The sequence below is a fragment of the Callorhinus ursinus genome, unplaced genomic scaffold, assembly GCF_003265705.2.
Source record: "Callorhinus ursinus isolate GAN/ISIS: 27379988/994484 unplaced genomic scaffold, GSC_fseal_2.0 scaffold13, whole genome shotgun sequence".
NCBI lineage: Eukaryota > Metazoa > Chordata > Mammalia > Carnivora > Otariidae > Callorhinus > Callorhinus ursinus.
Window position 1 is genome coordinate 14683577 of NW_027397075.1, and position 25642 is coordinate 14709218.

The window sequence follows — 25642 nt, forward strand, 5'->3', positions numbered from 1 at the left end:
GGTATATGGTGCTTGTGTGGTATGGGTATGTGGGGTGTGTGTGTGTGTCATGTGTGGTGTGTGTTGAGTGTGTTGTGAGTGTGGTATGTGGTATGTGATGTGTGTAGTATGTTGTGTGAGTGTGGTATGCGGTACATGTGTGGTATGTGGTGTGTATATGCATGTAGGGTGTGTGGTGTGTGGGGTGTGTGTGTGTCAATGCCTGGTGTGTGTCGTGTGTATTGTGAGTCTGGTATGTGGTATGTGTGTGGTGTGTGATGTGTGTAGTATGTGGTGTGAGTGTGGTATGCGATACATATGTGGTGTGTGCATGTCATGTGGTGTCGTGTGTGTGTATGTGGTGTGTGTGGTATGTGGTGCATGTGTGTGTCTTATGTGTATGTATCACTTCTTCCTGAGGTTCAGATGCCCAGTATTATAAGAGCCCTGTGATGTGGATAATTCTTTTAGCCCTGCTACTTAGGTTTGGGGACATATTTAGGGATGTAAAACAGATTCCATAGTCAGTCCATGCCTCTAACCAGAAATGACCCCTCCACGCTATCTGTGCACCCTGGGCCAGTCTCTTGTTGGCCCCACTGGCCATTGGAAACTGTTGGTGTCCTGTGGCTGCCATAACAAATTACAACAAGCTGGCTGGCTTAAAACAGAAATGTATCCTGTCACTGTTCTGGAGGCCAGAAGTCTGAAATAAGGGCTCCTCAGGTCCACACACTGTCTCTGAAGGCTCTGGGGCAGGACCTGTGTCGGGCCTTGCCCTGGCTTCTGGTGGTTTCCGGCAATCCTAGGCAGTCCTCCGGTTGCACCTGCATCACTCCACTGTCGTCACATGTGTCTCCTCTGTGTGTCTGTGTCTCTTTCCTCTTCTTCTAAGGACACCAGCCGTCAGATTAGGGCCCATTCCAATGACCTCTTCTTAAGCTGAACATCTGCAGAAACTCTGTTTCCAAATAAGGCTGTATCACAGGCACCAGGTTAGGACTTCAACATGTTTTGGGGGTTTTTTTTGTTTTTTCTTTTTTTAAGATTAATTAATTTATTTTTTTTAAGATTTTGTTTATTTATTTGACAGAGAGACACAGCGAGAGCAGGAACACAAGCAAGGGGAGTGGGAGAGGGAGAAGCAGGCTTCCCACTGAGCAGGGAGCCCAATGTAGGACTCAATCCCAGGACCCTGGGATCATGACCTGAGCCGAAGGCAGACACTTAACGACTGAGCCACCCAGGCACCCTAAGATTAATTTAGAGAGAGAATGAGCAGGAGGGGAAGAGGGAGAGGGAGAGAGAATCCCAAGCAGACACCCCACTGAGCACAGAGCCTGACACGGGGCACGATCTCACGACCCTGAGATCCCGACCTGAGCCAAAACCGAGTTGGATGCTTAACCGGCTGTGCCACCCAGGAGCCCTAGGACTTAAACATCTTTTTCAGGGTGCACAATTCCACCTGTACCAGAAACTTTGTAGGAGCCCCTCAAACTTCCCATGCTTCATCCCACTCCCCACCTTCCTCAGTGCATGACATACCTCATACTTCACAAAGAAAATCAGAATTTTCTTCCCAGTCCTCAACCTTCTGAAGTGTCATTGTCGCCCTGCAACTCCAGCGAAGCAGCTAGGGTCATAGTGACATCTGCATACTCTTGGGTCCTTATCTGATCTCCCCCTCTCTGCACAGTTCCTCACTCTAAGTCTCTCGGGAAACAGTCTGGAGGTGAGAGGGGGCTGAAAATAACTTTGGCCTTGCAGACCCTGAAAAGGCTCTTGGGGTCACCCCAGAGACTGTACTTAAAGAACCTTGGGATCAACAAATTTGACCTCTTGGCCCACTACTTGTTTTTGTAAATAAAGTTGTATTGGAACCCATTAAAATGCTAGCTAGCAACCAAGCAGCTGTGAGTATGAGGTCATCCTCCTTGATAAGCTGGTCAGCGAGCTCAGTTGAGTGTTAACTGTATATTTTCATAGTGCAGCCAAGAGCAAGCTTGGTGTTTTAATGAAAATTAAGTAGAACATTTCTTAAACAGCTCTTTATATCTTCTAGCTGATCTTGATATCATTGATTAGCCAGAAGTTCCTAGAATAGCTGTCTCTCTTCATAATATGGAATTTACCTCTTGCCTATTGTAGGGTGAGCATGTGCCCAATACCCATATGGAGAGGTCATTCCGGGTCACTTCCCTGTGCTGGCACCCAACGCGCCTGATCCTGGCTATTGGCTGGGAGACTGGAGAAGTGACAGTGTTTAATAAGCAGGACAAGGAGCAGCATTTGATCCCCCCGACACACACCACCGACGTCACGGTCCTCAAGTGGAGCCCCAACGGGAACTGCCTCGTGTCAGGGGACAGGGTAAGCAGACTTGGCTGACACTGATTTCAGATCCCTACCTTTCCCTGTCAGTGCTCTTTGGGATATACATTGGGAAGCGTGTTAAAGATCAAAATTTTAGAAATATGTGGTTGCTGAATTCAGTTGATCTTGATGGATGTCATGGCAGATTCTGTTTCATACTGGAAGCAAGGTTTGCAAGTTTCATTCTACCATCCCACTCTAGCAGAGGTATGTCTGTAGTTGTTTAAGTGAACTTCTCTAGGAAACTGTATTCATAAAGGTGGGGTGACTTTTTCAGGTACTATCATTTTATGGCACCCCTGAATCACTAGCTTCCCTGAGCATGCTTCTTCATTGCCTGGGAGGCCCTGGTCTTCATTGTCTAGCTCAGGGCTTCACGGGGTCATTTTGCCCCCAGGGGACATTTGGCAGAACCTGGAGACATTTTTTGTTGTCAGAATGGTGGTGGGGCAGGGGTGTCCTGACATCTATGGGTGGAGACCAGAGATACTGATCAACATTCTGTAACGCACAGGACAGACCCCACAGCAGAGAATTATCCAGCCTAAAGTGTTAACCGTTCCCAGGTTGAGAAACTGTGGTCTGCATCTAAATCGATTCATAAACATATGGCAGAAATTTTACAATGTACTCCTTCATTTTACATGTGCCAGGTAATACGTTTCCCTGTTTCAAAGTCTGAGAAGTATGAGAAGGTATATATGTATATATCGTGGCAAGACTCTCCACCCCTACCCCATCTCCTCCATTCCCCTCCCACCCACCCTCAGTGCCCACAGCTTCGTAAAGCTTCTCCTGTTTCTTCAGATACGAACCAGCACATCCAAATGCATTCTTTCCCCAGTTTCCAGTTTTTGACAAATTTGAAACTTCCAGAGGCTTTGAAAGGATAATTTAATGAACACTCTATACCGTTTATGTAAATTCGTTAGTTGTTACCATTTTGTTACATCTACTTTCTCTCTATATATATTTTTTCCCCTGAATATTTGAGAGTTTGTCACAGACATCATGCTTCCCCCCTCAATCCTTGGATGTTGCTCTCTTAAGGACAAGGATGTCGACACAGTTGCACCATGGCATTTGCACTCAGGAAGCCTGGGCTGAGGCTGGCACCTGGGACGTAGGCCACTTTCCAGTTTATCCAGTTGTCCCGGCACTTTTTTGGTGGATATTGTCCTAATGTAGAGTCCAGTCAAGGACCATACATTGCATTTTTCCACCCCTTCTCTTTAATTTCCCTTAATCACGAACAGGTCCCTGGTCTTGTCTTTTCTTTCTTCGCTTATGTTTGGTCTTTGGTGACACCGACATTTTGAGGAGTCCAGACTGGTTACTTTGCAGAATGTCCTTCAGTTTAGACTTGTTGGATCATCTCCTCATGGTTACTTTTAGATGAGGTGGTTTGGGCTGGAAATACCACACGGAGGGTGTTGTCTCCTTCGTCTTAACAAAAGTGATACCACACGACGTGCACTGCACAATTTCTGGCTTTTACATTTTACGTCTGCCTTGCATGTCTCTCCACATTCATACACCATGACCTTCCTTCTCTCTAAGCCTGTGCGTCGTTACTTGAGCCTGTTACCATGCCCTTCACCGGCCCTTGCTGATAAGCACGTCGGTGGTTTCCAATCTTTTGCTAAACAGACAGAGGTACGGTAGCTAACTTCGTGCTTACGTTGTTTCTCGTGCGGGGAAATCAGTGAAAGTCCTACAAGTGGGGCGGCTGGGTCCCAGGGCGTGAACATTAGTGGTGGGTGCCCAAGACTCCCTCTGTGGGGCTAGTACCAGATCCCACCAACACACCAACATGTCCCCCACAGACAGTTGGATCCACATTCAGAATTTTGCTAAGAAAAGTGCCGTATCAGAAGTCTTCTAATTTACATTTCTCTTGCTACTGAAGGAGACTATTACTTAGAAGAGCCAATTATGTATCCTTTGTAATCAAATCACTTGCCCATTTTGGTATCAATTTGTTCCCCTTTTTTCTAGATTTTCCTTTTTTTTTGGATTTTATTTATTTATTTGAGTTATAGAGAGAGTGAGCGGGTGAGAGAGAGAGAGCACAAGCAGGGGGAGAGGCAGAGGGAGAGGGAGAAGCAGACTCCCCGCCGAGCAGGGAGACCGATGTGGGGCTCGATCCCAGGACCCTGAGATCGTGACCTGAGCCGAAGGCAGATGTGTAACCGACTGAGCCACCCAGGCGCCCCTAGATTTTTCTTCTGTTTTTCAATTCAATTTCCACCTAATGGCATTGCCCTGCCGTCAGACTTCTAGTTGCTTCATGATCTTTCCCCTTTCCCTGCTGTGGAATACTTGGCAGATCCTCTGTAGGAATAAAAGAACTCAAGATCATCAAATCTCATCATCATCTTGACTATATTAAGAAACAACTAACAAGGCAGATTCTTCAGGCATGCAAGGAAACCCAGGTTTGTGCTGTCAAAGCCCTCCGAGTCAATATATTTAAGAAGAGAAATCCTGATCCTTCCAAGAAAGTCTAAGATGATGCAGGTCCTGATTTAATAATGGACTCAAGCAAGAAAAGTACTGAATGAACGAGCACTTGGAGTGCTGCACCACCCAGTGCCATCCTTACCAGGCTTGGCTGAGGGTCTTCCATCTCTTGCCAGAGACCGTTTTGGTTCGGGTGGGTTTGGTTACCAGTGAAACCAACCCAGACTACCTGAAGTAAGAAGGGACACTTAATCGGAAGCCATTGGAGTATCCCAAGGTCCCTGGGACAGGAAGACAGCTGGCTTCAGGACGTCTAGACCAAGAATGAGGTGCCAGTGGACACACATCCCCCTGCAGTGTGCCCCTTCTGCCACAGCCATGTCTCTCCGCTGTCCCACCCCATTCAGAAGGCAGCACCCCAGCTGCTGGAAAGTAAGGCATTCACACCCCCCCATACACCCAGGGACACTGCCCCTCCTCCTCTGTCCCAAGTCCCACTCGAGCCCAGTGACCACATGGATAGCAGTCAGCAGTGCCCAGGCACGTGGGGGGCCCTGGAAAATGGGCACTGGGCGGATGCTGCCCCGAGTGTCCTTTAGAAGAAACTCCATTGGTGAAGGTGGGAATACTGCCTGGACCAGGTCTTGCTTCCCTGCACACTCACAGAGCTGGGTGGGGACATCAGCACACCCAGTACAGAGCGAGCCAACTCGGGACAATTTCAGTGTAAATTATTAGAGATCCTCTTTTAGGTTCCCAGAGCCAGTTCCAGCATGCTGGCAGGTAGGGCTCCTCAGATACCACAGGGTGCCCGCAATTCCCCTCAGTTGTGACACTGTCTACCCAGAGATAGCGTCAGCCCCACAGGTGAGGGGCTCAGCCCCACACGGCCGCCCCCACCCCCTCCCCAGTCCTGTGCTTCTGACCACAGGCTGCACGGTGGAGTGTCCCTCTCCTTGGGCTCTTCCAGTCGGCTAGAGTGGCTCACGTTACCAGTTTATTGAAGGGTGGGATAAAGGAGACAAATCAACAGCCAGAGGAGGAGATGCACAGGGCAAGGTCTGGGGAGGGCACAGAGTCCTCTCTAGGTGCCATTCCCCGCAACACCTCCAGGTGGTCAGCTACCTCGAAGCTCTCTGAACCCAGTCGTTTTGGGTTTTTATGGAGCTTCATTGCATACTCAGGATTGACTAAGTCATTGGCCATTGGTGATTGATTCAACCTGGGGAGGGAGGCCCTGTCCCCTTCCTGGCAGTTGGGGTAGGACTGAAAGTTGAACCCTCTGATCACTGGTTGGTCGTCCTGGCATCCCACCCCGCCCTTGGACGGAGACCAAAAGTCTCCTTCAGTAACAGAACAGAGGACACCTCTGTGGCCCTTATCCTGGGAAATTCCCAGGTTTTAGCAGCTGTGAGCCATGAACCATTGGTGAAAACGTATATGTTTGGTCACCAAACATACTTCTTTTCAGTTACAGTGTTGTAGATCCTAACATGTGACTCATCATTTGAAGAGATAGTATGTCTCAACAGGGGTACATAGAACACACTAACTTTTCCAGAATCTCTTATTACATTAAACTCTTGCTCTTGCATAGGGATGATTTCTTGCCTTCAGGGGGTAACTTGTCTGAGGTTGATTGTATAAAATTGTTTTGGATGAAGTAGCCACAAGGGGGATGGGACAGCTCAGGATTTGTTTATTCTGTAAACCCTGGTTTTCCAGAAACCTGAGGGAGAGCACATTTGACTCATTGTAACTTTTCTAAGAGATTTACTGTGCAAGTTGCTTTGTAAGGCCGACATTACAGTTGATTCTCGGACAGCTTGGGGGTTAGGGGCATCAACCTCCTGCCAATCAGAAATTTGAGTATAGCTTTGACTCCCCAAAAACTTACCTAGTAATGGCCTACTGTTGACCAGAAGCTTTGCCAATAACATAGTCAATTAACACATATTTTGTATGTTGTATGTATTACTTACTATTCTTACAATGAAGTAGATTAAAATAAAGAAAATGTTAAGAAACTCATAAGGGGGGCGCCTGGGTGGCTCAGCCGTTAAGCGTCTGCCATCAGCCCAGGTCATGATCCCAGGGTCCTGGGATCGAGCCCCAAGTCGGGCTCCCTGCTCCACGGGAGGCCTGCTTCTCCCTCTCCCACTGCCCCTCCTTGTGTTCCCTCTCTCGCTGTGACTCTCTCTGTCAAATAAATAAATAAAATCTTTTAAAAAGAAAGAAACTCATAAGGAAGAGCAAATACATTTACAGCATTATACTTTATTTGTCAAGAAAAATCCACATACAAGCGGACCCATGCAGTTCAGACCCGAGTTGTTCAAGGGTCATCTGTATCTGGAAACCACATTCTTGTTTACGATAAAGTGGTGCTCCCCAACCTGCCTGCGGGGATATTGGAGACCCTGCTGATTGAAAGAAGGGTAGGAGGGAGAGGCTATGTGCTCCTGTGTCCACTGACCTTGAGCAGGAGGCACACCTTGAGGAACCCTTGGGCCTCACAGCAAAGGGTCTCTTTGCAAATGGATTTGGATAGAAATAGTGCCCTTTGGCAAAGCATAGCTTACATCCTGGCCAGAGGCCTCCTGGACTGGTTCTGATGGTGCCATCTCCCTACCGTGACCTCTAGTGCTGGTTGGCACCTTCAGTTTGAGACCTTGATGAGTTAAAAACTGAACCTATAGTATACCTGGCACCCAGATGCTGGTTTCTTTGGGTTTCCTCCAATAACAGGAGCCAGGGCTCCTTGGAGAAATAGCTGATTTTAGAACCAGGGCCGGACAGTGAGCCCAGAGAATCTTTAGTTCCAGAAAGAAAGGAAGTGCTCACAGAACCCAGAGTACGGGGTGTGTCAGAGGGACACAGAAGCTAACAAAAGACCTCCCAGTGGCCAAAGCTGGAACATCAAAATAAACAAAGTGGGGCTGGATTGTAACCTGAAGTCGAAAGTCAACATCTGTGACATAAATTGTATAACCCTATGATTTCTAATTATTAAGTCAGTGGTGGAGAAGAGACAAATCTCACGTGCTGAGGAACCCCAAATGATTTATGGAGATGGTTCATGCTCAAGGAGGTGACTTCCTTCCAAACAGTATGGGACCAAGACGGGGAGGAAGAAGGACTTCACAGGGGACAAGGTTACAGATGGGAGGTCACAGGAGGGGCAGCTGCAGCACAGATGAGTCACGTCAACGGCACCGACCCCAATGTGCCACGCCGTAATGAGGAGGAGGGCACATGGTCTCCGTGGCCTTCTCCCCAAACCCACAGCCCAGTCCAGTCATGAGAAGAGCATCAACCAAGGCCCAGTGGAGGGATGTTCCACAGCATCCCTGACCAGTCCTCAAAGCTGGGGACTCAGAGGAGCCTCAGGGAACGTGATGCCAAAATGTTCTGTGGCTCCTGGAGGGGATCTGGGGACAGAAAGCAGGCGGCAGGGAGGAACTGAAGAAATGTGAATAAAGTACGACTCTAGTTAATATAATATGTCAGTATTGGCTCATTAATTCTGAGAGCTGCCCCACACTAAGTACGATCTGCTAATTGAAGAAGCTTGAGGTAGAGAATGGGACTTCTCTGAATGACCCTGCCACTTTTTGTAAATCTGAATCTACTCTGTTTTAAAAGCTAGACACATGACCATTGTTGTCTCTAGGGGAGAGGGCACATGGGAAGGCTTCTGGTTTCTTTGCGGAAGATTTTTGAATTATTTGTACTTGACCGTGTAAGTGTAGTAGTTTTGTAGTTTGGTTTAAAAGGAATAAGCCTGTGTTCTGTGACACAGCATAACTCTTGCCTTCCGCCGGTCACTGGTAAGAATGTGTCTTCTCCACATGGTATTGGATTTTCCAGCTTGGTGTCCTGCTCTTGTGGAGGTTGGACCAAAGGGGTCGAGTACAAGGGACGCCCCTGCTGAAACACGATCACGGAAAAACCCTAACTCACTGCATCTTCCGGCTCCCCCCTCCTGGCGAGTAAGTAGGAGCTCAAGTGGTGGCCTTGTCTTGACATCCCTAGGGGCTGGTGCCGGGCGGGATGTGGCTCCTCCTGTTGGGATCATAGCCCCCCTCCACCCTGCTCTGGGCCCATCTGTAGTGACCACACCTTCCTATAAGGAACATCTTCTGGTAAGGAATCCTGACTTCCCATCATATCTGCCTTTCAAAGGGACCTCGTTCAGTTGGCGAAGGCAGCTGTGAGTGGTGATAAGAGAGCCCTGGACATGTTTAACTGGAGGAAAAGTGGCTTTGGACGTTTCCTGAAAATGGGATCTCAAGAGGGACTACCATTCTTTGTCAGCTTGATGGATGGTGAGAAACTTAGGTGGGGACTCTAGGACATTGAAGCATTTTAGGGGTTCTGGTAAGGATTTTAAACAAAGAGATGATGTTTCTGCATAGTATAGTAGGCTGTGTGTGGGCCAGTTTTAGAGTGATGCATCTGCTGCTCTCGGCAGTTACTTATCCAGTGTTGAGAGGAGGGCCTCACTTTGTCCTGATAGAGACGAATCGGCTGTGCTTGTGTTTGGCGGGCTCTCGCGAGGAGGCTCTCTGCCAGCCAGTGGTCCTCCCGACTGCTCCCCTGTGCAGCTCCAGGCAGCATTCGTGGTGCCGTGCTCCGCTCTCTGCTCTGTGGGGGCGGGAAGCATCCTTCCCTGTAATTCTTTGGCCAAGCTCTGGGGAGGGAGCGTGACGGGACAGGATGGGAGCGGGCTTTGCTTCCAGGCTGCAGCACCAGCCAGCCTCTGCCGGTGGCCAGCGTTGAGTCCACTGTCTGGACTTTGACTCCTCCTCAGTGTAAGCAGGGAGACAGGCCAGCAACAGCAGAGAAATGCAGTGTGAAGTAAGGGGGGAGAATAGTGCTTTGCCTTCACGGGAGGCATTCACGTGTGTGTCTGCTGCAGGAGCGAGAGCAAGAAAATGTGGTTCATGAAGGTGGTGAGCTTCCGGAAGATGTGCCACTACACAGCTCAGCCTTGATGGGAAGGAGAGAGCAGAGGACAGCTGGAAGGGGCTGGGGCCTTCGTCATTTTTAAAATAGGGATACTGTTTGTTTCTGGAGGTCAAGAGACAGCTGATGGAGGGGACTTTGAGGCAGTCCCAAGGGACAGGAATGGGCATGGAGCCTTGGGCTGTGTGGGGAAGAAGATGCTAGCACAAGGCCCCCTTAGCAAGGAGTCGAGAAGATGGTGTGGGAAGAAGGCCTAGCACACAGGGTTGTGAAGTGGGGACAAGCCTGGCTCTGGAGGAGTCAGTCCTGTCCCTCACTCAGGAGCTGTGGGCTTCGAAGGCAGATTACCCCGTCTAGTCAGACTCCTGCTGTGAGCTCACTGGAAATGTCAACAGAGTGAGCATGTGTGAGTGTGTCGCCAGGTCTGCCACCAAGGCTCTCTGAGGCCAAGGCAGTGCCAGTGCGGTCATGTCATGCTGACCACAGGCCTCTGCACAACCTTGAACCTGCCAGTTGAATGGGAAGTCAAGTATTCCTTGGAAACAGATGAGAGGAGACCAGGAGGTTGAGGAGGCTCCTGAGAGCAGCAGAAATGAGTCGCTTCATGGGTGCTCACAGGAGACTCCGCATGGACGCAGCAGCCCGAAGGGAACCTGGAGGGCAAGGAAAGGCTGGCAGTCTGGGCCAGGCAAGGGAAGAAAGGCCTCTGGGCCAGGATGAGTGCCCGCAGAGGCTGAGAATGCAGGCAGAAAAGCCAGCCCACCAGCACATGGGCCACAGGGGGACAGGGAGCAGCAGCTGCAGGAAGGCTGTAGTGGCTGCAGCAGGGCCAAAGTGGCTGCAGCAGTGCCGTAGCTCTTGGCCGCTGCGTACCGCTGATGGACATGCCTGGCACTTGAGCACACCAGGGTGAACAAAGTCTCAAGGCTGCTGGGCAGGTCAGTGGGACTGAGAAGGTGGACCTTATTTCAGAGATGGCCTGGAGGTTATGTGCAAATGTTGTAAATTTTTATAACAAAGATGTTTATTTTGCAAATATTCCTAAGTAGATTCTGGTGGCTGCTGGTGAGTGCACTGCCACCTGGACTGACCCCTTTGCCCTTAGGGACGGTGCACTACGTGGATGAGAAAGGCAAGACCACGCGGGTGGCTTCCACAGACAGCTCCGTCCAAACGCTCTTCTACATCGAGGAAAGGGAGGCCCTGGTGGTGGTCACGCAGAACCTGCTGCTGTCTCTGTATGTAGTGAGGCCTAAGGGCGAAGCCACGGAAGTGATGAAGGTAGGCAGGACTGTGGGCAGCAGGACACGGCCAGGGCCAGGCTTCACCTGACTTCACCACACCCACCAGAGCTGTCCAGTAGTATCGCCTACACGACTTGCTTCCCAGGAGCTTTGCAGGTCCCATCAGACGGGGGTGGGAGAATCTGGGCTCGCTCAGGGCTGCACCCCCTCAACTGGCTAGCTTGCGGCCTGTGTACCCGGCTGTGACTCAGAATAACCACTCACCTTGCAGTAGCTCATTTGACCTTCAGGATGGAAACAGGGTGGATGGGCACATCATCCTGCTTCCCATCTGTGCGTAGATACAGGTCCTCGCTTCTGTCACGGCTGCCCCCGGCCCAGGTGCACACAGGTTGTTTTGCCCAAGGGTACATCAGTCCCCGTCCTGGGCAGCAGGTATTTGGCTGCGGCTGCTGGGAAACGGGAGATCTCCGTACAGGTGCCTCTCAGTTCTGCCCTGGGCTCTCACTGACGAGAGGACGCTGTGGGGCGCACCCCTGTGCTGGGTGCTATTCCAAGGGTGCAGCTCACCAGAGACCGGTCCTCCCTGCTCTCCTTCCAGTTCCCTGGTTTATACCAGAGAAATCTGTGTTCCTTGGAGAATTTGAAATTTCCCTGAAGATACTCTTGTAGATGACGGAGCTGATTTTTTGTAAGCCAGTGTTTACACAGTCATTTACATACACCTGGCACGGTAGTGGAAAAGAGAGTCTCTGAGTCACCTGGACCTGGGTTCAGATTCCCTTAAGCCACTCACTGGCTGGGGGCCCCAGGCAGGGTTGCTTTCTGCAGAACAGGGTCATGACACCTGCTCGAGAGTGTGTGGTCATGCCTGAACTGGGCTCAGCGTGGTGGTCGCTCTAGAAATGCACTTACCAGGTGCCATGCACGTGGCAGCTCTCATTATCAACCACTTAATGCACAGCAGAGAGCAGCAGTGCAGGGTCAGGGCTGCCTTCCCACACGTCCACACCTGCACCTGCCCAGCTGGAGCGCCCCCCCGCCCCAGGCCACAGCACACCAGAGACTCTGGGCTCACAAGAGCAACATGCTTCTTTCGGATGTGTCTTGTTATCAGGTCAAGTTGAGTGGGAAGACGGGTCAGCGGGCCGACATTGCATTGATTGAAGGCAGTGTACTTGTGACCGCCACAGGGGAACCCGTTCTCAGGTAAGAGCCTGGCCCGCACTGCCGCTAAGATTCAGTCTCTTTGGAGTAATGTTCTTATTGGAGTGTAAGGTACAGACAGATTATGATGAACTTCCACAAATTGGAAGTTCACATATAACCAGCTCTGAGATCGAAGAGCACAACATACCACAGACCCCAGGCACCCGCACTCGGCCCTCACAGGGTAGGCTCCTCACTGTCCTGATGGCTGTGTGTGGAATCTCTTTGCCTGGTTTTTTGAGCTTGGTGTCAGTGGAATCGTGTGTTGTGTTTGCTTGTGCAGCTGCTTCAGTTCTGTGTGATGTTGGGGAGGGGTTCCCCCATGTTACTGCGTGTGGTTGGAGTCCCTTTGTTCTCATTGTGAGCTGGTGTCACACATGAACTCCCTGCTCCCTTTGATTATGAACAAGGCATCGAATAGATGTAAACGTGTTGCTGGCAGGCCATTCATATCGGAGTCCCAGGGCCTGTGTGCGCTTCCTGAGGGCTCTGCCAGTTGAGCGGGACCCTCGGGGCTGAGAGCGGCACACTGATGTGGCCTCTAAAGGGAGCTGTCTTCCTTTCATTGTAGATTTTGGGATTTAGAAGGCGGAGAGAATTACGTGCTGAGTCCAGAAGAGAAGTGTGGTTTCGAAAAAGCTGAGAATATAAACTGTGTTTCTTACTGTAAAGCCAAAGGTGAGACTTCTCAGGGCTGGTGCAGGAGAGGGAGGGAAGCAGCCTTAGGCCTTGCTCTGGGGGCTGCAAAATGATGACATGACTGCAGCCCTTCAAAGAATGGCGAATTGGTGGTGACTGTCAGTCACTTGAAAGAGTCGCTCAGGAACGAGAAAGTGACAGTCGCTCAGGAACGAGAAAGTGACAGTAAAGCTTTGCTTGCACACACGAAGTTCAGGGAGTTTGCTCAACAGGGTGAGTTGACCTCTGTTCCCTCCTGAAACTGCGAGAAAATGTGTGGGAAACATTAAAAATACCCGTGTATGTGTATGTGCCTATATACACGTGTGTGTACATGCACACACACACACATACACGCACGGAGGACAGAGAAACAGGAGATGAGCCAGACACCGTTTATTTTGTGCCTGCTGAGCACTAAGTGCCACACTAGCCCTGGGGAAGCAGCACTGACCAGGCAGACAGGCCCCTGCTCTCGTGGGAGACTGAGAGAAAACAGCACCAACACCCCCAGCACATACACACTCACCCTCTTCCCATGGGGGAGCAGCTATGGAGCTGGAGGCCACTGGGCAGAGGGCTGATGCCCGGATGTTTGAGAGCCATGGTCAGGAAAGAGATTCCTTCAACTCACTTCCTGTGAACTTTGTTTTTACCCATAGGTCTTTTGGCAGCGGGTACCGATAAGGGGCGAGTAGCCATGTGGAGAAAGCTGCCAGGCCCCCAGAGCAGCCGAGCGGCAGAGGGCAAGGACAGGTGGACCCTTCAGACCCCTACTGAGCTCGAAGGCAACATCACACAGATAAAGGTACGAGCCACCAGGGTGCTGGGCACTCTCACCCTCTGCCCTGCAAAAGTGGAGGAAGTGATGGTCTTTGAATTTTTTTGTCAGTTATGCACCTTAAGACTATATAAAAATAACAACAATAAAATAGTCCCAAAGGCCTTTGGGCTTTCAGAATTGTGGGTCTGTGATTGTGGACATCTGTATCTTACCTATGTACCCATCCCCTTTATCTCTGGCTCCTGTCTACCCTGAGAGCAGCTTTATCGAGATCTGTAACATACCAATTTTTCTTTTAGTACGTTGACAGTTTTGCACCCCTCACCATATCTCTTAGACCATTTTCAGCACTGGAAGGGAAGCGTGTGCACGTCCGCAGTCCCTCTGCTCTCTGCTCCTCCTCTGTGCAGGCGCTCCTCTACTTTCTGTCTCTGTGGATTTGCCCATTGTGGGCATGTTGTCGAGATGGAGGCATAAATCTGTAGCTTTTTGTGTCTGGCCTCTGTCCCTGAGCATCGTGTTTTCCAGATTCATCCGCGTGGCTGCACGTGGCAGCAGAGCCTTGCTTTTGCAGCTGAGCCGCGCCTGGGGCAGGGACCGGCCGCCTTCTGTTATCCTTCCATCCGTCCACGGACGCTTGGGTTGTTTCCACATTTGGACTTTTGTGAACCCTGATGCCGTGAACATTTGAGTACACATTTCTTTGTGGACGTATGATTTCATTTCTCTTGAGCCTGTGCTTTTTATCTTATAAATTCTGTCTCACTGGTGGTGGTCCATATTTGGGGAGACGATGTATCACACCTTCCTTTCCTTCTTTAAGTGTTATTTCCTTTAATTGTTTCAATATGTTTATAGTGGCTACTATGAAGCCTTCATCTGTGGAATCTGACATCTCGGCCTTCTGGGCCATTTCTCTGGCTTGCTTTTTTTTCCTGGGTGTATATCATACTCTCCTGTTTTCCCTGGCTCCGAATTTTTTGTTGCAAACTGGACATTTTAGATAAAATTATGTGTCAACCCTGCAATAGTGATCCTCTTGCTGCACTCACCTCTAGGGCTTGTGGCTGCTGTTTGCTTATTTGCTTAGTGACCTGAGGGACCACTGTAGTGGCGTCTCTTTCCCTTGTCGTGTGAAGCCTCTGACATCACTCCTTGAAGGGCTGACCTCAGGCATGTGGATGGTCCCCCTTGGGCAGCAGTGGCTATGGGGGCTCCCTGACTGTCCTCTCCCTGATCTGTTGAGCTTTTTGCCTCTGCAGGTCAACCTCCCCTGGGTTGGTGGCTCTGTTGTTTTTTGCAGTGACCCAGAGAATTGCTTGCCCCACAGTCCAGTCCCACATTTGGGCAGGTGTGGTCTTTGAGCTCAGGGTTTAAGGTTCGTTTTGACCCAGGAAGGCTTCTCCTAGGTATGTCCTTCTCCAGTTCCCTTTGGTCAGTGGTCTGGCCTGCCGTTGAGCTTATAGTTCTCATGAAGCTTCCAGCCTCCTCTTGATGCTTACCACCAAAGCCTCCACTCTCTTCAAGAGCATCCTTAGGCTTGGACTTAACCCACATTGTGTTTCAAATGAAGTCACTTCCTGTGGGGAGCCCGTCAGAACTCTCTGTTCCTATAGACTGCCTCTCCCCTTGGGGAAAACAGTCTGAGTCACTGCTCCAGAGCTTGGGAGTGGGGATGGTGGCTACCTCTCTGGAATGACACCCTGCTCTGTGAGCCTGTGTAGTGTGAGCAAGCTGGGGCCAGGGCGTGGGGTCCCGGCATTCTCAGGCACCCTGTGAGCCCAAGGGACCCTTCCCCTTGCAGCATGGAGCTGGGGGAATGAGATGTCATAGGCCTGACTGGGCACTGGACAGGGAGCCGACCTCTTGGCTGCACCTACCGAGGGGGAGCTCCTGCACGCTGAGTTGCGAGGCAGGAGGGAGAGAGTCTAGAGGCTCAGGTACCACAGACACTGCTCTTCTTACCGGATTTAGCAGATTTTCCTGAATAAGTGTTGCTTTGTTTGCCTCACGCCTGATTTCTAGAGCGCGAGATGGCTGTTGCCTCATACTTTTCTCCAGTTCTGCCTGTTCCCTCCTCAGGGCTGCTCCCCTGCTGTCCTGGAGGCTGTCTCTCAGACCTGCTGTGTGTAACCCTCTGAGACAGAATCTTCTTAACCCTACACGAGTCATGAGAGGAAGATGTACCTCATAAATCATTGAGGGTGCCATAGAGCACTTTGGGGGCTATCTTTAGATCCTCATCTCAGGCCATAGGTAAAAATAGCTTCTGGATGAATTAGTGAGTTAAATATCTTAATTATATCTTAAAAAAACTAAATATCTTAATTGCCTTAATTAGGGTAAATAAATGGCTAAAAATAGCATAGAATATTATCAGATCTGCAGAGAAAGTACAACTTTCTCAGATTTGAGGGACGCCTGGGTGGCTCAGTCGGTTAAGCGTCTGCCTTCGGCTCAAGTCATGATCCCCGGGTCCTGAGATTGAGTCTCACATCAGGCTCCCTGCTCAGCAGGGAGACTGCTTCTCCCTCTCCCTCCATCTGCCGCTCCCCCTGCTTGTGCTCTCTCTCTCTCTCTCTCTGACAAATAAATAAAAAACCTTAAAGAAAAATTTAAAAAAAAACTTTCTCAGATTTGAAGTAATAGGAAGAGCTGCACTAATTTTCCTAAAGGACGAAAAAGATAAACCAAGTACATGATAACAAATATATACTTTCCTTAAGAGAAGCCTCAGTGTTATAAGTGTTATTTCTTTCCAAGTAAATGCACAGATTACATGTACATCCAGTAAAAAGAATGACCTTTTTTTTTTCTGGGAGAATTCAACAAAATAAACTCCTCTGGGAGGACACATGGCTGAGGAAAGACTGTATAGAGAATCAGAACATTTCTGTATCACAAACCAGAATATATCTTGAAACTATAGCAATTAAAACAGTACATGCTTACTCAGGAATGGATAAACATATCAGTGGAATGCAGAGCAGATTGAGATAGATTTGGAAGTTTAATATGAAATCATGTATTTTACATCACCAGGGGAGAGCCAGATAATTTAATACATCATGTTAACTTGCTATTCATTTATAAAAAATAAACATCTCTAAATTAACAACGGGTCAGAACAGACATATAAGGATCTGCCCATTGCATTACAACTTGGGTGTCAGTATTTTAAAATTTCCGATAAAGTACATATTTTATGCTTATAAGTTTTTATATCAGTTTACACAATGAGAAGAAGCAGTGCTAGGAAAATGGTTGGTGAGTCCTTGTGTGTGTCACACTTTCCTGCCTGCACCTCCCTTCTCCTTGTTCACACTTCTGTCTCTGTCTCTGGCACGGAATGAAGTGGGGTTCCCGGAAGAGCCTTCTGGCGGTGAACAACCTCACCTCCGTGGTGATCCTCAGCGAGCAAGCCATGTCCTCACACTTCCACCAGCAAGTGGCTGTGGTGCAGATGTCCCCAAGCTCCCTCAGCGTGTCCTTCCTGTCCACGGGAGTGATGCACAACTTGCTCACAGACATGCACGTCCGCGGGGTGTTCGCCACCAAGGTGACTGCAAGGGTGGCCTGGGGTTGACAAAAGACCTGGCCAGTTGTCTGGGTCATTCAGGGTGGTAAGGGGTGCAAGTGGCAGGTTCCCTTTTAATTTCCGTGATTCTTTTTAGGATGCCATTGCTGTCTGGAATGGAAAACAGGTGGTGGTCTTTGAGCCTTCTGGAACCACGTTACGGAATGCAGGTGGGAGTCTTGTCCCTTAGGAGGGGGGTCACAACACCCTGCTTTATCTTCTGACCATCTGAGGGGGGGTGTTGGTGCCTGTGGTGTGGGCAGGGGGCTGGCACAGGGCCACCAGGAGCCCCTCATGTCAATCATGCCTGTGCTCTGGCCGTGCCGCTGGGCATCACCCTACTGAGGCCAGTCAAGGTGGCCGAGAAGCCCAGGACAATGAAACAGCCAGAAATAAGGCTAAAGGAGTATAAACCACCACAGTGCTTGCCAGGGAAGGGGGTTGCTACCCACCCAGCTTCTGAACTTGTTCCAGACCAGGCAGAGCAGTGAGCCCCATGCCATCTTGACCAAGGCCAGCCTCTGTCTGGAAATTTGAGGACAGATTGTCAGAGGTGCTCCGTCAGCCTCCACCTCCTGTCCCAGTGGGCCGCCATGACCCTCACTCTTCAGTGCATGCCTGTGGGAGTGGCCGGGGGCTGCTGGATCAGTGACCACAAACCAGACAGACATTTACTGCCTCACAGCTGTGGAGGTCAGAAGTCCAAACTCACGTTCTCTGGGCCAAATCAAGGCATCGACAGGCCGCTCCACCTCCTGAGCTTTGGGAAGTCTGTTTCTCATTTCTGTCAGTGTTGGGTGGCTGCTGGCCATCCTTGGCCAGGTTGCATCGTTCCAGCATCTACCTCCATTGTCACCTTCTTCCAGTCTGAAATCTACCTCCCTCTTATAGGGGCACTTGTGGTTGCATTTAGAGCCCACCTGAATAATCCAGGATAATCTCCCCATCTCAGCACCTTCCCAACTTTGGTCATATACTAGCATTCACAGGTTCCAGGGACCAGAACCTGATAGCTCCAGGGGTCACGTGCAGCCTACTTTAACAGCCCCCTTGGCCAACAGTCCTTCTGTACAGTTCTTCCGTTCACCCATGCTGACCCCACAGGACCGGTCATCGTGTGCTCCAGGGGGCTCCCCCCTGTGGGTTTGTCGGAGAAGCTCTCGCCTCCCTGGGGGTGTTTCTCCACTGGTGGTCACCCCTCTCCCTATCCCCTCCCTCCTTTTCTCCTCTAACACTTCATTGCCTGAACTTTTCTTTTTTTTTTTTTTTTTAAGATTTTATTTATTTATTTGACAGAGAGAGAGACAGTGAGAGAGGGAACACAAGCAGGGGGAGTGGGAGAAGGAGAAGCAGTCTTCCCACGGAGCAGGGAGCCTGATGCGGGGCTCAATCCCAGGACCCTGGGATCATGACCTGAGCCAAAGGCAGACGCAGAATGACTGAGCCACCCAGGCGCCCCCATTGCCTAAACTTTTCTTGTCACACTTTTCCTGCTCTGCCTTGTATTATGCCTATAATTAATGTCATCTCCAGTGTGGATGCCCCAGGCCAAGGACGAACTTATCCCCTCCAAAGGACAGCACAGCAGGTGCTGAAGTATTTCCTATCGTGTGTGATCATCTCTGGCTAGAAAAGAACCCGTCTAGACACAGAGACTAAGGCTCGTGGCCTCTAGAGCCCCCACTAAGAGGAACAGACACCCGTCTAAACACTTGTGCTGCCCCAGACCACAGATGCAGCGCCGCCGTGGCCCTGCTGCTAGTCACACGGGAGAGGCGGCGGCTCGTGAGCAGGGCGGGGAGCTTGGGGCCATGTCCCTACACCAGCCCCAGGCCTGCATGCTGTCCCTGCGCCTCAGGGCCTCGCTCTCTTCATATACAGGATGCAGAAAACGCAGCCCTCATGACGCTGTCTGAGCATCATGAAGAGATGGGCCGCTGTCCCATTATGTCCCTCTCTCATCCTAGGAACCTTCCTGTGTGACTCTCCGGTGTTAGCCATGCACGAGGAAAATGTGTACACCGTGGAGCCAAACCGAGTTCAAGTTCGAACGTGGCAGGTAAATCACTGCTCTGGAGCGAGTGGGCTTGGAGATGAAAGCCACTAGAACAGTTTGAAAGGCCGTCTCTAAATCAAGCCAGAGCCACTTACTGACTTCAGCAGCCAGATCACAGTCCCCCCGCCAGGTGCTTGCTCGTCACACTGGATTCTGGGCTAGCTGGTGCACCAACTGCTGGCACCTGTGAGATCGGGAGGCGGACCAGGGCCTCATGCAGTGATGAGGACTGAATCGCTGGACCCTGAGCGCTCAGGTTAGGAAAGGGGAGGCCATGTTTGCTGGGGTTTGCTCCATCTTCACTGCCCATCAGTTCAGGACAGGCCTTTTCCTGCATGTGTCTGAGGGTGAGTCCGGGACGGGAGCAGCGTGGGCCTTGCAGGTGACCAGCTTGAACACAGCCTCGTTCCCCCTGGTGGCAAGGAGTAGGAGGCCCCCACCTGCCGGCATCCCTGATGCCCATAGGAACCGGGGGGCTGATGGGGTGTGATAGTTTCCTGAGCCTGCCATAATAAAGTACCACAGATGCAGTGGCTTACAGCAATAGAACTTTAATTTCTCACAGTTTAGGAGATAAAAAGTCCGAAATCCAGGTATGGGCAGGGTTGGCTCCTTCTGAGGTTCTGAGGGAGCATCCGTCCCATGCTTTCCAGCCTCTGGTGGCTCCGGCATGGCTTGGCTTGTAAATGCATCACTCCATCTCCACCTCTGTCCTAACCTGGCCTTCTCCTCGTGTCTGGTTCTTGTTTTCTGTATCATAAGGACACTTGTCTTTGGATTTAGGGCCACCCTAATCTGGAATGGTCTCCCCTTGAGATCCTTAATTACATCTGCCAAGACCTCTTTTCCAAATAAGGTCACATTTACAAGTTCCAGGTAGATGTATCTTTTGGGGGCCACCACTCAACCCAGTACATGCAGCAGGGCTCTGTGTCAAGGTCGGGAAAACCTTCACGGCCCTGTTTTCAGCTCTTAGTGCGACTGCTTTGTCTGTCTCTGAGTTGTTTGCTAGGATCCACTGTTCGGTTTCTGGAGGCTGCCGTACGCATGCATGGTGTCCTTGTACCTCACATGCTTCTCATCCTCCCTGCCACGGTTCCTGAAGTGGCTTCCCTGGAGTTCTTCCTGATGGGGCTCACAGTGGGTGGGAAGTGCCACTGGGGGAGGTCCTGGAGTAGAGGTTTGATGTGGGGAACAGCATCCTGGGGGAAGGTGCGAGGGGGGCCGGGGCTGGGGGCAGGGGTAGGCTGCTGGCCCCTTGAGGTCCTCAGCCTATTCGAGGTGGGAGGGAAGCTGGAGGGGAGGAGGCCAGAGCCCGCTGCTGCTGACACTTGTCGGGGACATCTGCTGCAGACATACAGCCCAGGCCGGGAGGGCCATGTTAACAACCCATGAAGGGCGCAGCTCTGTGAGCAAGGCAACCTCCAGGCCCTGCTGAAGGGCCGTGGGGCAAACAACCTGTGGGGAAAGGGCTAGTAACCTTAAATATAAAACTGCCAGTTATTTTACCAGCAAAAATGGGTTTATCCGGGAATAGGAGAGAATTGCAGTCTGGGACAAGCAAGCTACAGCAAAACCACAGCAAGTCTGCAGTCTCCCGGAGAGGAGGGGCTTCTGTGGGGGCGGCTAGGCTGTTGTAAACAGAACGTCCATTGGAGTAAGCTAGGAGCTGCAAGTGTGGTGGCTGCTCATTGGCTGGGCTGTTACTGGGGGAGGAGGAACCCTTCCTTCCTCCTGCTGGGATAGCGCAGGTGACCCTTGAACAACCTGGAGGCCAGGGGTGCTGACCCCCCATGCAGTCAAAAATCCACATATAACTGGACTCCCCAGAAATCTGGAGACTGGGATCTTTACCGATAGTACAGGTGGTCAACACGTACTGTGTATGTTATATGTATTCTATACTGGATTCTGACGATAAAGCAAACCAGAGGAAAGAAAGCAAAATCACAGGGAAGAGAAAATACCTTTACAGTACTGTATCCAAAAAAAAAAAAACACCAAAAACAAAAACATCTGCGTGTAAGTGTGTAAATGGTGGGTCTCTGCCCGTTGGGTCAGCGACCAACCAGGCGTGGTGGTGCTGAGTGCGCCCCCTGCTGGCCTCCTGGCTCCATTTTCTAAATGAGGTTTCCCTTTATTAAGTTTCACATTTCCGCTTCTTGATCAAGATCTTTCTTTGAAAGCATCACTGATCAAATCACATTTTCCATATTTAGTGGTGTTGTTCCTCAGTGCCAGGAAGGACTTTTCCATGTTGTCATGTCCTACTTTGGTGGCGAAGTGCATTGCTTGATGCAAACCACGTGGGGCCACATTTGAGTAACAACGAAGGTCAGGAGAGAGAAAAATCTCAGGTACTCCCGCATAAAACTTGTATCTTTCCAATGTTGTAAGAGTTAGAGAGCATCTCCTTACTGGGTACATCATTTTTTAAAAAGTTTGAAGAGGTAACAAAATACAAACCTAAAAATAATGATACAAAACAGTAAGTAACGTGATAATGCCAAATTGTATGATGGACCAGAACCAGATGTGAAAGCCAACTGAAATATTTACTGGCATGTATTCTGACGTAGGCGAGAAAGGGTCTCCCTGTGAAAGCAAGCCCAGAGTCATGTACATCTCCTAAAATCTCCACTTAAAGCAACCGTGAGAGCAGAATGGTGGAGACTGCAAGAGCACACTGAAAGAACTAACTTAGTGCATTTGCAAAGAACCAGTGCAAATATTAAAAGTAAGCAATAGACGGTGAACTCTTTGCAAAACAGCAAAACTTCAAAGATGTCTTAAAACAGTATTGTTATTTCAAAAGAACTGTGTGGAACCACATGCGTTCTCAATACAGCATATCAAGTTGTGAATTCAGATCCCATGAATTTGGATGGTAATTCAGACGAAAGAAAGACTTTTGTAAATTCTGAACCTTCTAAGCCTTCAGGAAAAACGAGTGAAAGATGACTTTGTCGCAGAATAGTAATGAGGCTGTTACTGAAAGGCCACAGACAGGAGAGGTTCTCTCTTTCTCAAGGGCTTGAGAAATGCAGACAAGAGCATCTCTCTCCACGAAAGAGAGAGAAGCAGCAGCAGTGAGGAAAAGGCACGCAGGCCTGGGCTGGACATCTGGGGAAAGTGGTCTCATCAGATGTCATCTGCTTCAATTCCAGGAAATCTGTACCTTTAGGTCACCAGAGGGCGTGTAGGGCCAGTCAGGGCTTGCTGCTTTCTGTAGATGTGTCCCATGAATCCAAGAGTCTATTTCCTGTAGTTTGGCAGCACAAAGGTTGATGACCAGTAGCTGATAAGAACCTTTCCAGTGAGGATGAAGAGAATCTTTCTGGAGGCATCTCTTACAGACAAAATCTCCATGTTGCTGTGAGGTTGATCTAAAGTTGTTGTCTCCTGGGAGCACACTGTGGAAAGATTGTGCTACCAAAGCATGGTCATTTTTAATAGAGGCAATCAGGCCTTTACAATATTGAAGTGCATCTCCCTTTATCAACTGTGGGTCAAGGAGGTAGGGGCCAAGTGCATTGGAACGTCTTGTGACTAACTCAAAGGGTGAGAGCCTATGCCTTCCCAAGTGGGTGGATCTGAAATTCAGGACCAATAGCAGTAGTGCTTTAGGCCAAGATAGTTGGAGGGTCTCTACACAATTTAACAATTGAGTGTTAATAGTGCTGTTAGTGAATTCAACTAACCCTGATTGAGAGTGGTATGCACAATGAGTGCTGGAAAACCAGCCAAACAGGACAGACTTACTGAAGCACCCACCTGGTAAAATGGGCTCCCTGATCACTGTGTAATTTGAGAGGGGGTTCCTAGGTAGGGGTAATGTTTTCTAACAGAATTTTAGCCACAGAAGAAGCAGTGGCCTGTTTGCAAGGGAAAACTTCAGTCCAGTGAGAAAACGTACAGATTATGACCAAAACAGGCGTATCCATGAGACGGGGGAGTTTTATGAAATCCATTTGTATGAACAGGTTTCTCTGGATTATACTTTTAACAGGCGGGGCAAGTGAGGTGGGCAATTTTTGTGGCCTCATTAATATTTCTCCACCAGTGTTTGTTCATGAACGCTATCATTTTGTCAGTAAAGCAGTGATTTAACACATATACGGTGGTAAGTAGTAGGATTTTGGAATTTCTGGTAGGGCCAGGTTGTTATTTGGTCCAAACCAGAGTTTTCTTTTTATCAAACTCATAGTTGTTAGATTTCCACCATTGTCTTTCTTTTCTGGGGCCAACTGTAGGGCATCTCTGGTCAGTTTTTCCAAATTGTCATTTGAAAGAACATCCCTTTGGAAAATGACAGAGGTCTAGCTATCAGTCTCCTGCTGTGGTTTCCTTTGGCCACCAGAGAGTCAAGTCTTGAATGCCCAGGAACCTTAATAATAGCCAGAGCTGCTGGCAAAAGTGTAGAATCTAGGGGCATCTGGGTGGCTCAGTCGGTTAAGCGTCCAACTCCTGGTTTCGGCTCAGGTCATGATCTCAGAGTGGAGGGATCAAGCCCCATGTTGGGCTCTGCGCTTACCACAGAGTCTGCTTGAAGATTCTCTCTCTTCCTCTGCCCTTCTCCCCACTGTCTCTTAAAAAATAAAAAATGTATGGCAGCTAATAAATTTTGGACATAGGAGTCATCTTAAATTTTATTCTCATTGGAGCTAAGGAAACCTTGTTGATTCCTTAACATCCCCAAATCATGGGCTACCCCAAAGGCCTACTGATTGTCAGTATAAATATTTGCAACTTTACCCTGGCTGGGGTACAGGCTCCAGTATGGGCATGTAGCAGCCTTTTGGGCTGAAGTCACTGGCACTTCACACATCGAAGCCTTGATGACTTCACAGGGAGTTGCAATAGCAGACCCAGCATAATGTTTACCATTTTCTTCCTTTAAGTACGAACCATCAGTAAACCATGAAAATGAGCAGTGGGGTGTCCTGTAAATGGTCCTGGGGAGTCCAAGGGTGATCTGGCAGCATTCAGCAGTCACGAGGAGTTTCATCCACATCCGGATGTCGTCCTTGTTCTGAGATCAGATGCGCAAAGCATCGGACCTGAGTTTGAGCAAACTGCAAATTTTCTTTGGAGACTTTGTCTCTTTAAGAGCAAGTCTGTTGTTTTTGTTTTTGTTTTTTTTTTGACAGACACAATGAGAGAGGGAACACAGGCAGGGGGGAGTGGGAGAGGGAGAAGCAGGCTTCCCGCTGAGCAGGGAGCCCCATGTGGGGCTCGATTTCAGGACTCCAGGATCATGACCTGAGCCAAAGGCAGACGCTTAATGACTGAGCCACCCAGGCGCCCCTAAGAGCAAAAGTCTTAACAGGTGGATGTTGTCTCCTGTGAAGAGGTTTGAGCAGCGGGAGCAAAACAAATCATCTACATGTTGTCACAACCTAGAGTCTGCAGACAGCTTTGTATCATCCAAATCAGCTTCTAAGGTTTGTGAAAAGAAGGATGCTCGGAGAAACACTCGGAGAAACCAGGGGCACTCCTGGCTCTCCTTATCAACTGGAATACTAAAAATGCACTGTAGAGGTCCACTGTGGTGAAAGTTTTGCGTGGAATGGATGTTGGTAGTGTGGGAGGGTTGGGATCATTGGGTGCTGAGGGGCAACAGTGTTAGTTACTGCTCACAGGTCCTCAAAAGACCTCCATTCCCAGCCACTGGTTGTTCTCACAGGTAAAATGGGGATGCTACAGGGTCTAGTGCAGGGGATAATGAGGCCCTGAGCCTTGTAATCTATTATGTAATCTTGAAAGCCATCTGTATTTAGAGGGTTTTGTTCTGGGGAGAGGTTTTGAGGGATCTGTTTTAATCTTGATGGGCATGCACTGTGGGATCTGCCAGCATCAGTTGAGGACTTTGCTCATCAAATCAGTTGGAGGACGGAAGGTCATCCAATAGGGACAAATAACCAAGCAAGCCTGGAAAACCAAGGAGGAGAGTGGCAAGTTGGAAGGGCTGTTGTAAACTGAAAGTCCACTGGAGTAAACCGGGCATTCTAAGTTGGGGGTTTCTCATTGGCTGGGCTCTTGCTGGGGTAGGAGGAAAGCTTCCTGCTTCCTTCTTCTTCCTTCATCTGCAAAGGGCCTGGCTTCCTGTTAGGTCTGTAATTGACCAGGAGTGGTAGGGCTGAGAGCGCCCCCTGCTGGCCGTGGTAGTTCATTTTAAATGAGGTCTCCTTTCATTAATTTTCACAGGAATGTCAACATGCTGAGAAAGCAGGAAAGACATACTAGGAAAGGAAGAACAGACTGCTGGGAAAGGGTGAAGGGCATACTGGGAAGGGGAGAATGGCCTG

At 49.6% G+C, this 25642-nt stretch overlaps 1 protein-coding gene across 5 annotated transcripts in view; it reads left to right on the top strand.

Annotated features, from left to right (window-relative positions):
• Positions 1-25642, top strand: part of IFT140 (intraflagellar transport 140) — a 79929-nt gene that overhangs the window by 5560 nt on the left and 48727 nt on the right. For 4 of the 5 annotated variants that reach the window (XM_025877166.2, XM_073899728.1, XM_073899725.1 and 1 more), the window contains 10 exons: positions 2131-2352; positions 8689-8810; positions 9004-9146; positions 10892-11067; positions 12148-12239; positions 12811-12917; positions 13580-13725; positions 17057-17260; positions 17376-17448; positions 19246-19337. In XM_025877166.2, the coding sequence (XP_025732951.1) occupies positions 2131-2352; positions 8689-8810; positions 9004-9146; positions 10892-11067; positions 12148-12239; positions 12811-12917; positions 13580-13725; positions 17057-17260; positions 17376-17448; positions 19246-19337 (1377 nt within the window). Of the gene's footprint in view, positions 1-1589; positions 1715-2130; positions 2353-8688; positions 8811-9003; positions 9147-10891; positions 11068-12147; positions 12240-12810; positions 12918-13579; positions 13726-17056; positions 17261-17375; positions 17449-19245; positions 19338-25642 lie in introns of those variants that run through there. The other variant, XM_073899729.1, reaches the window with a different exon arrangement.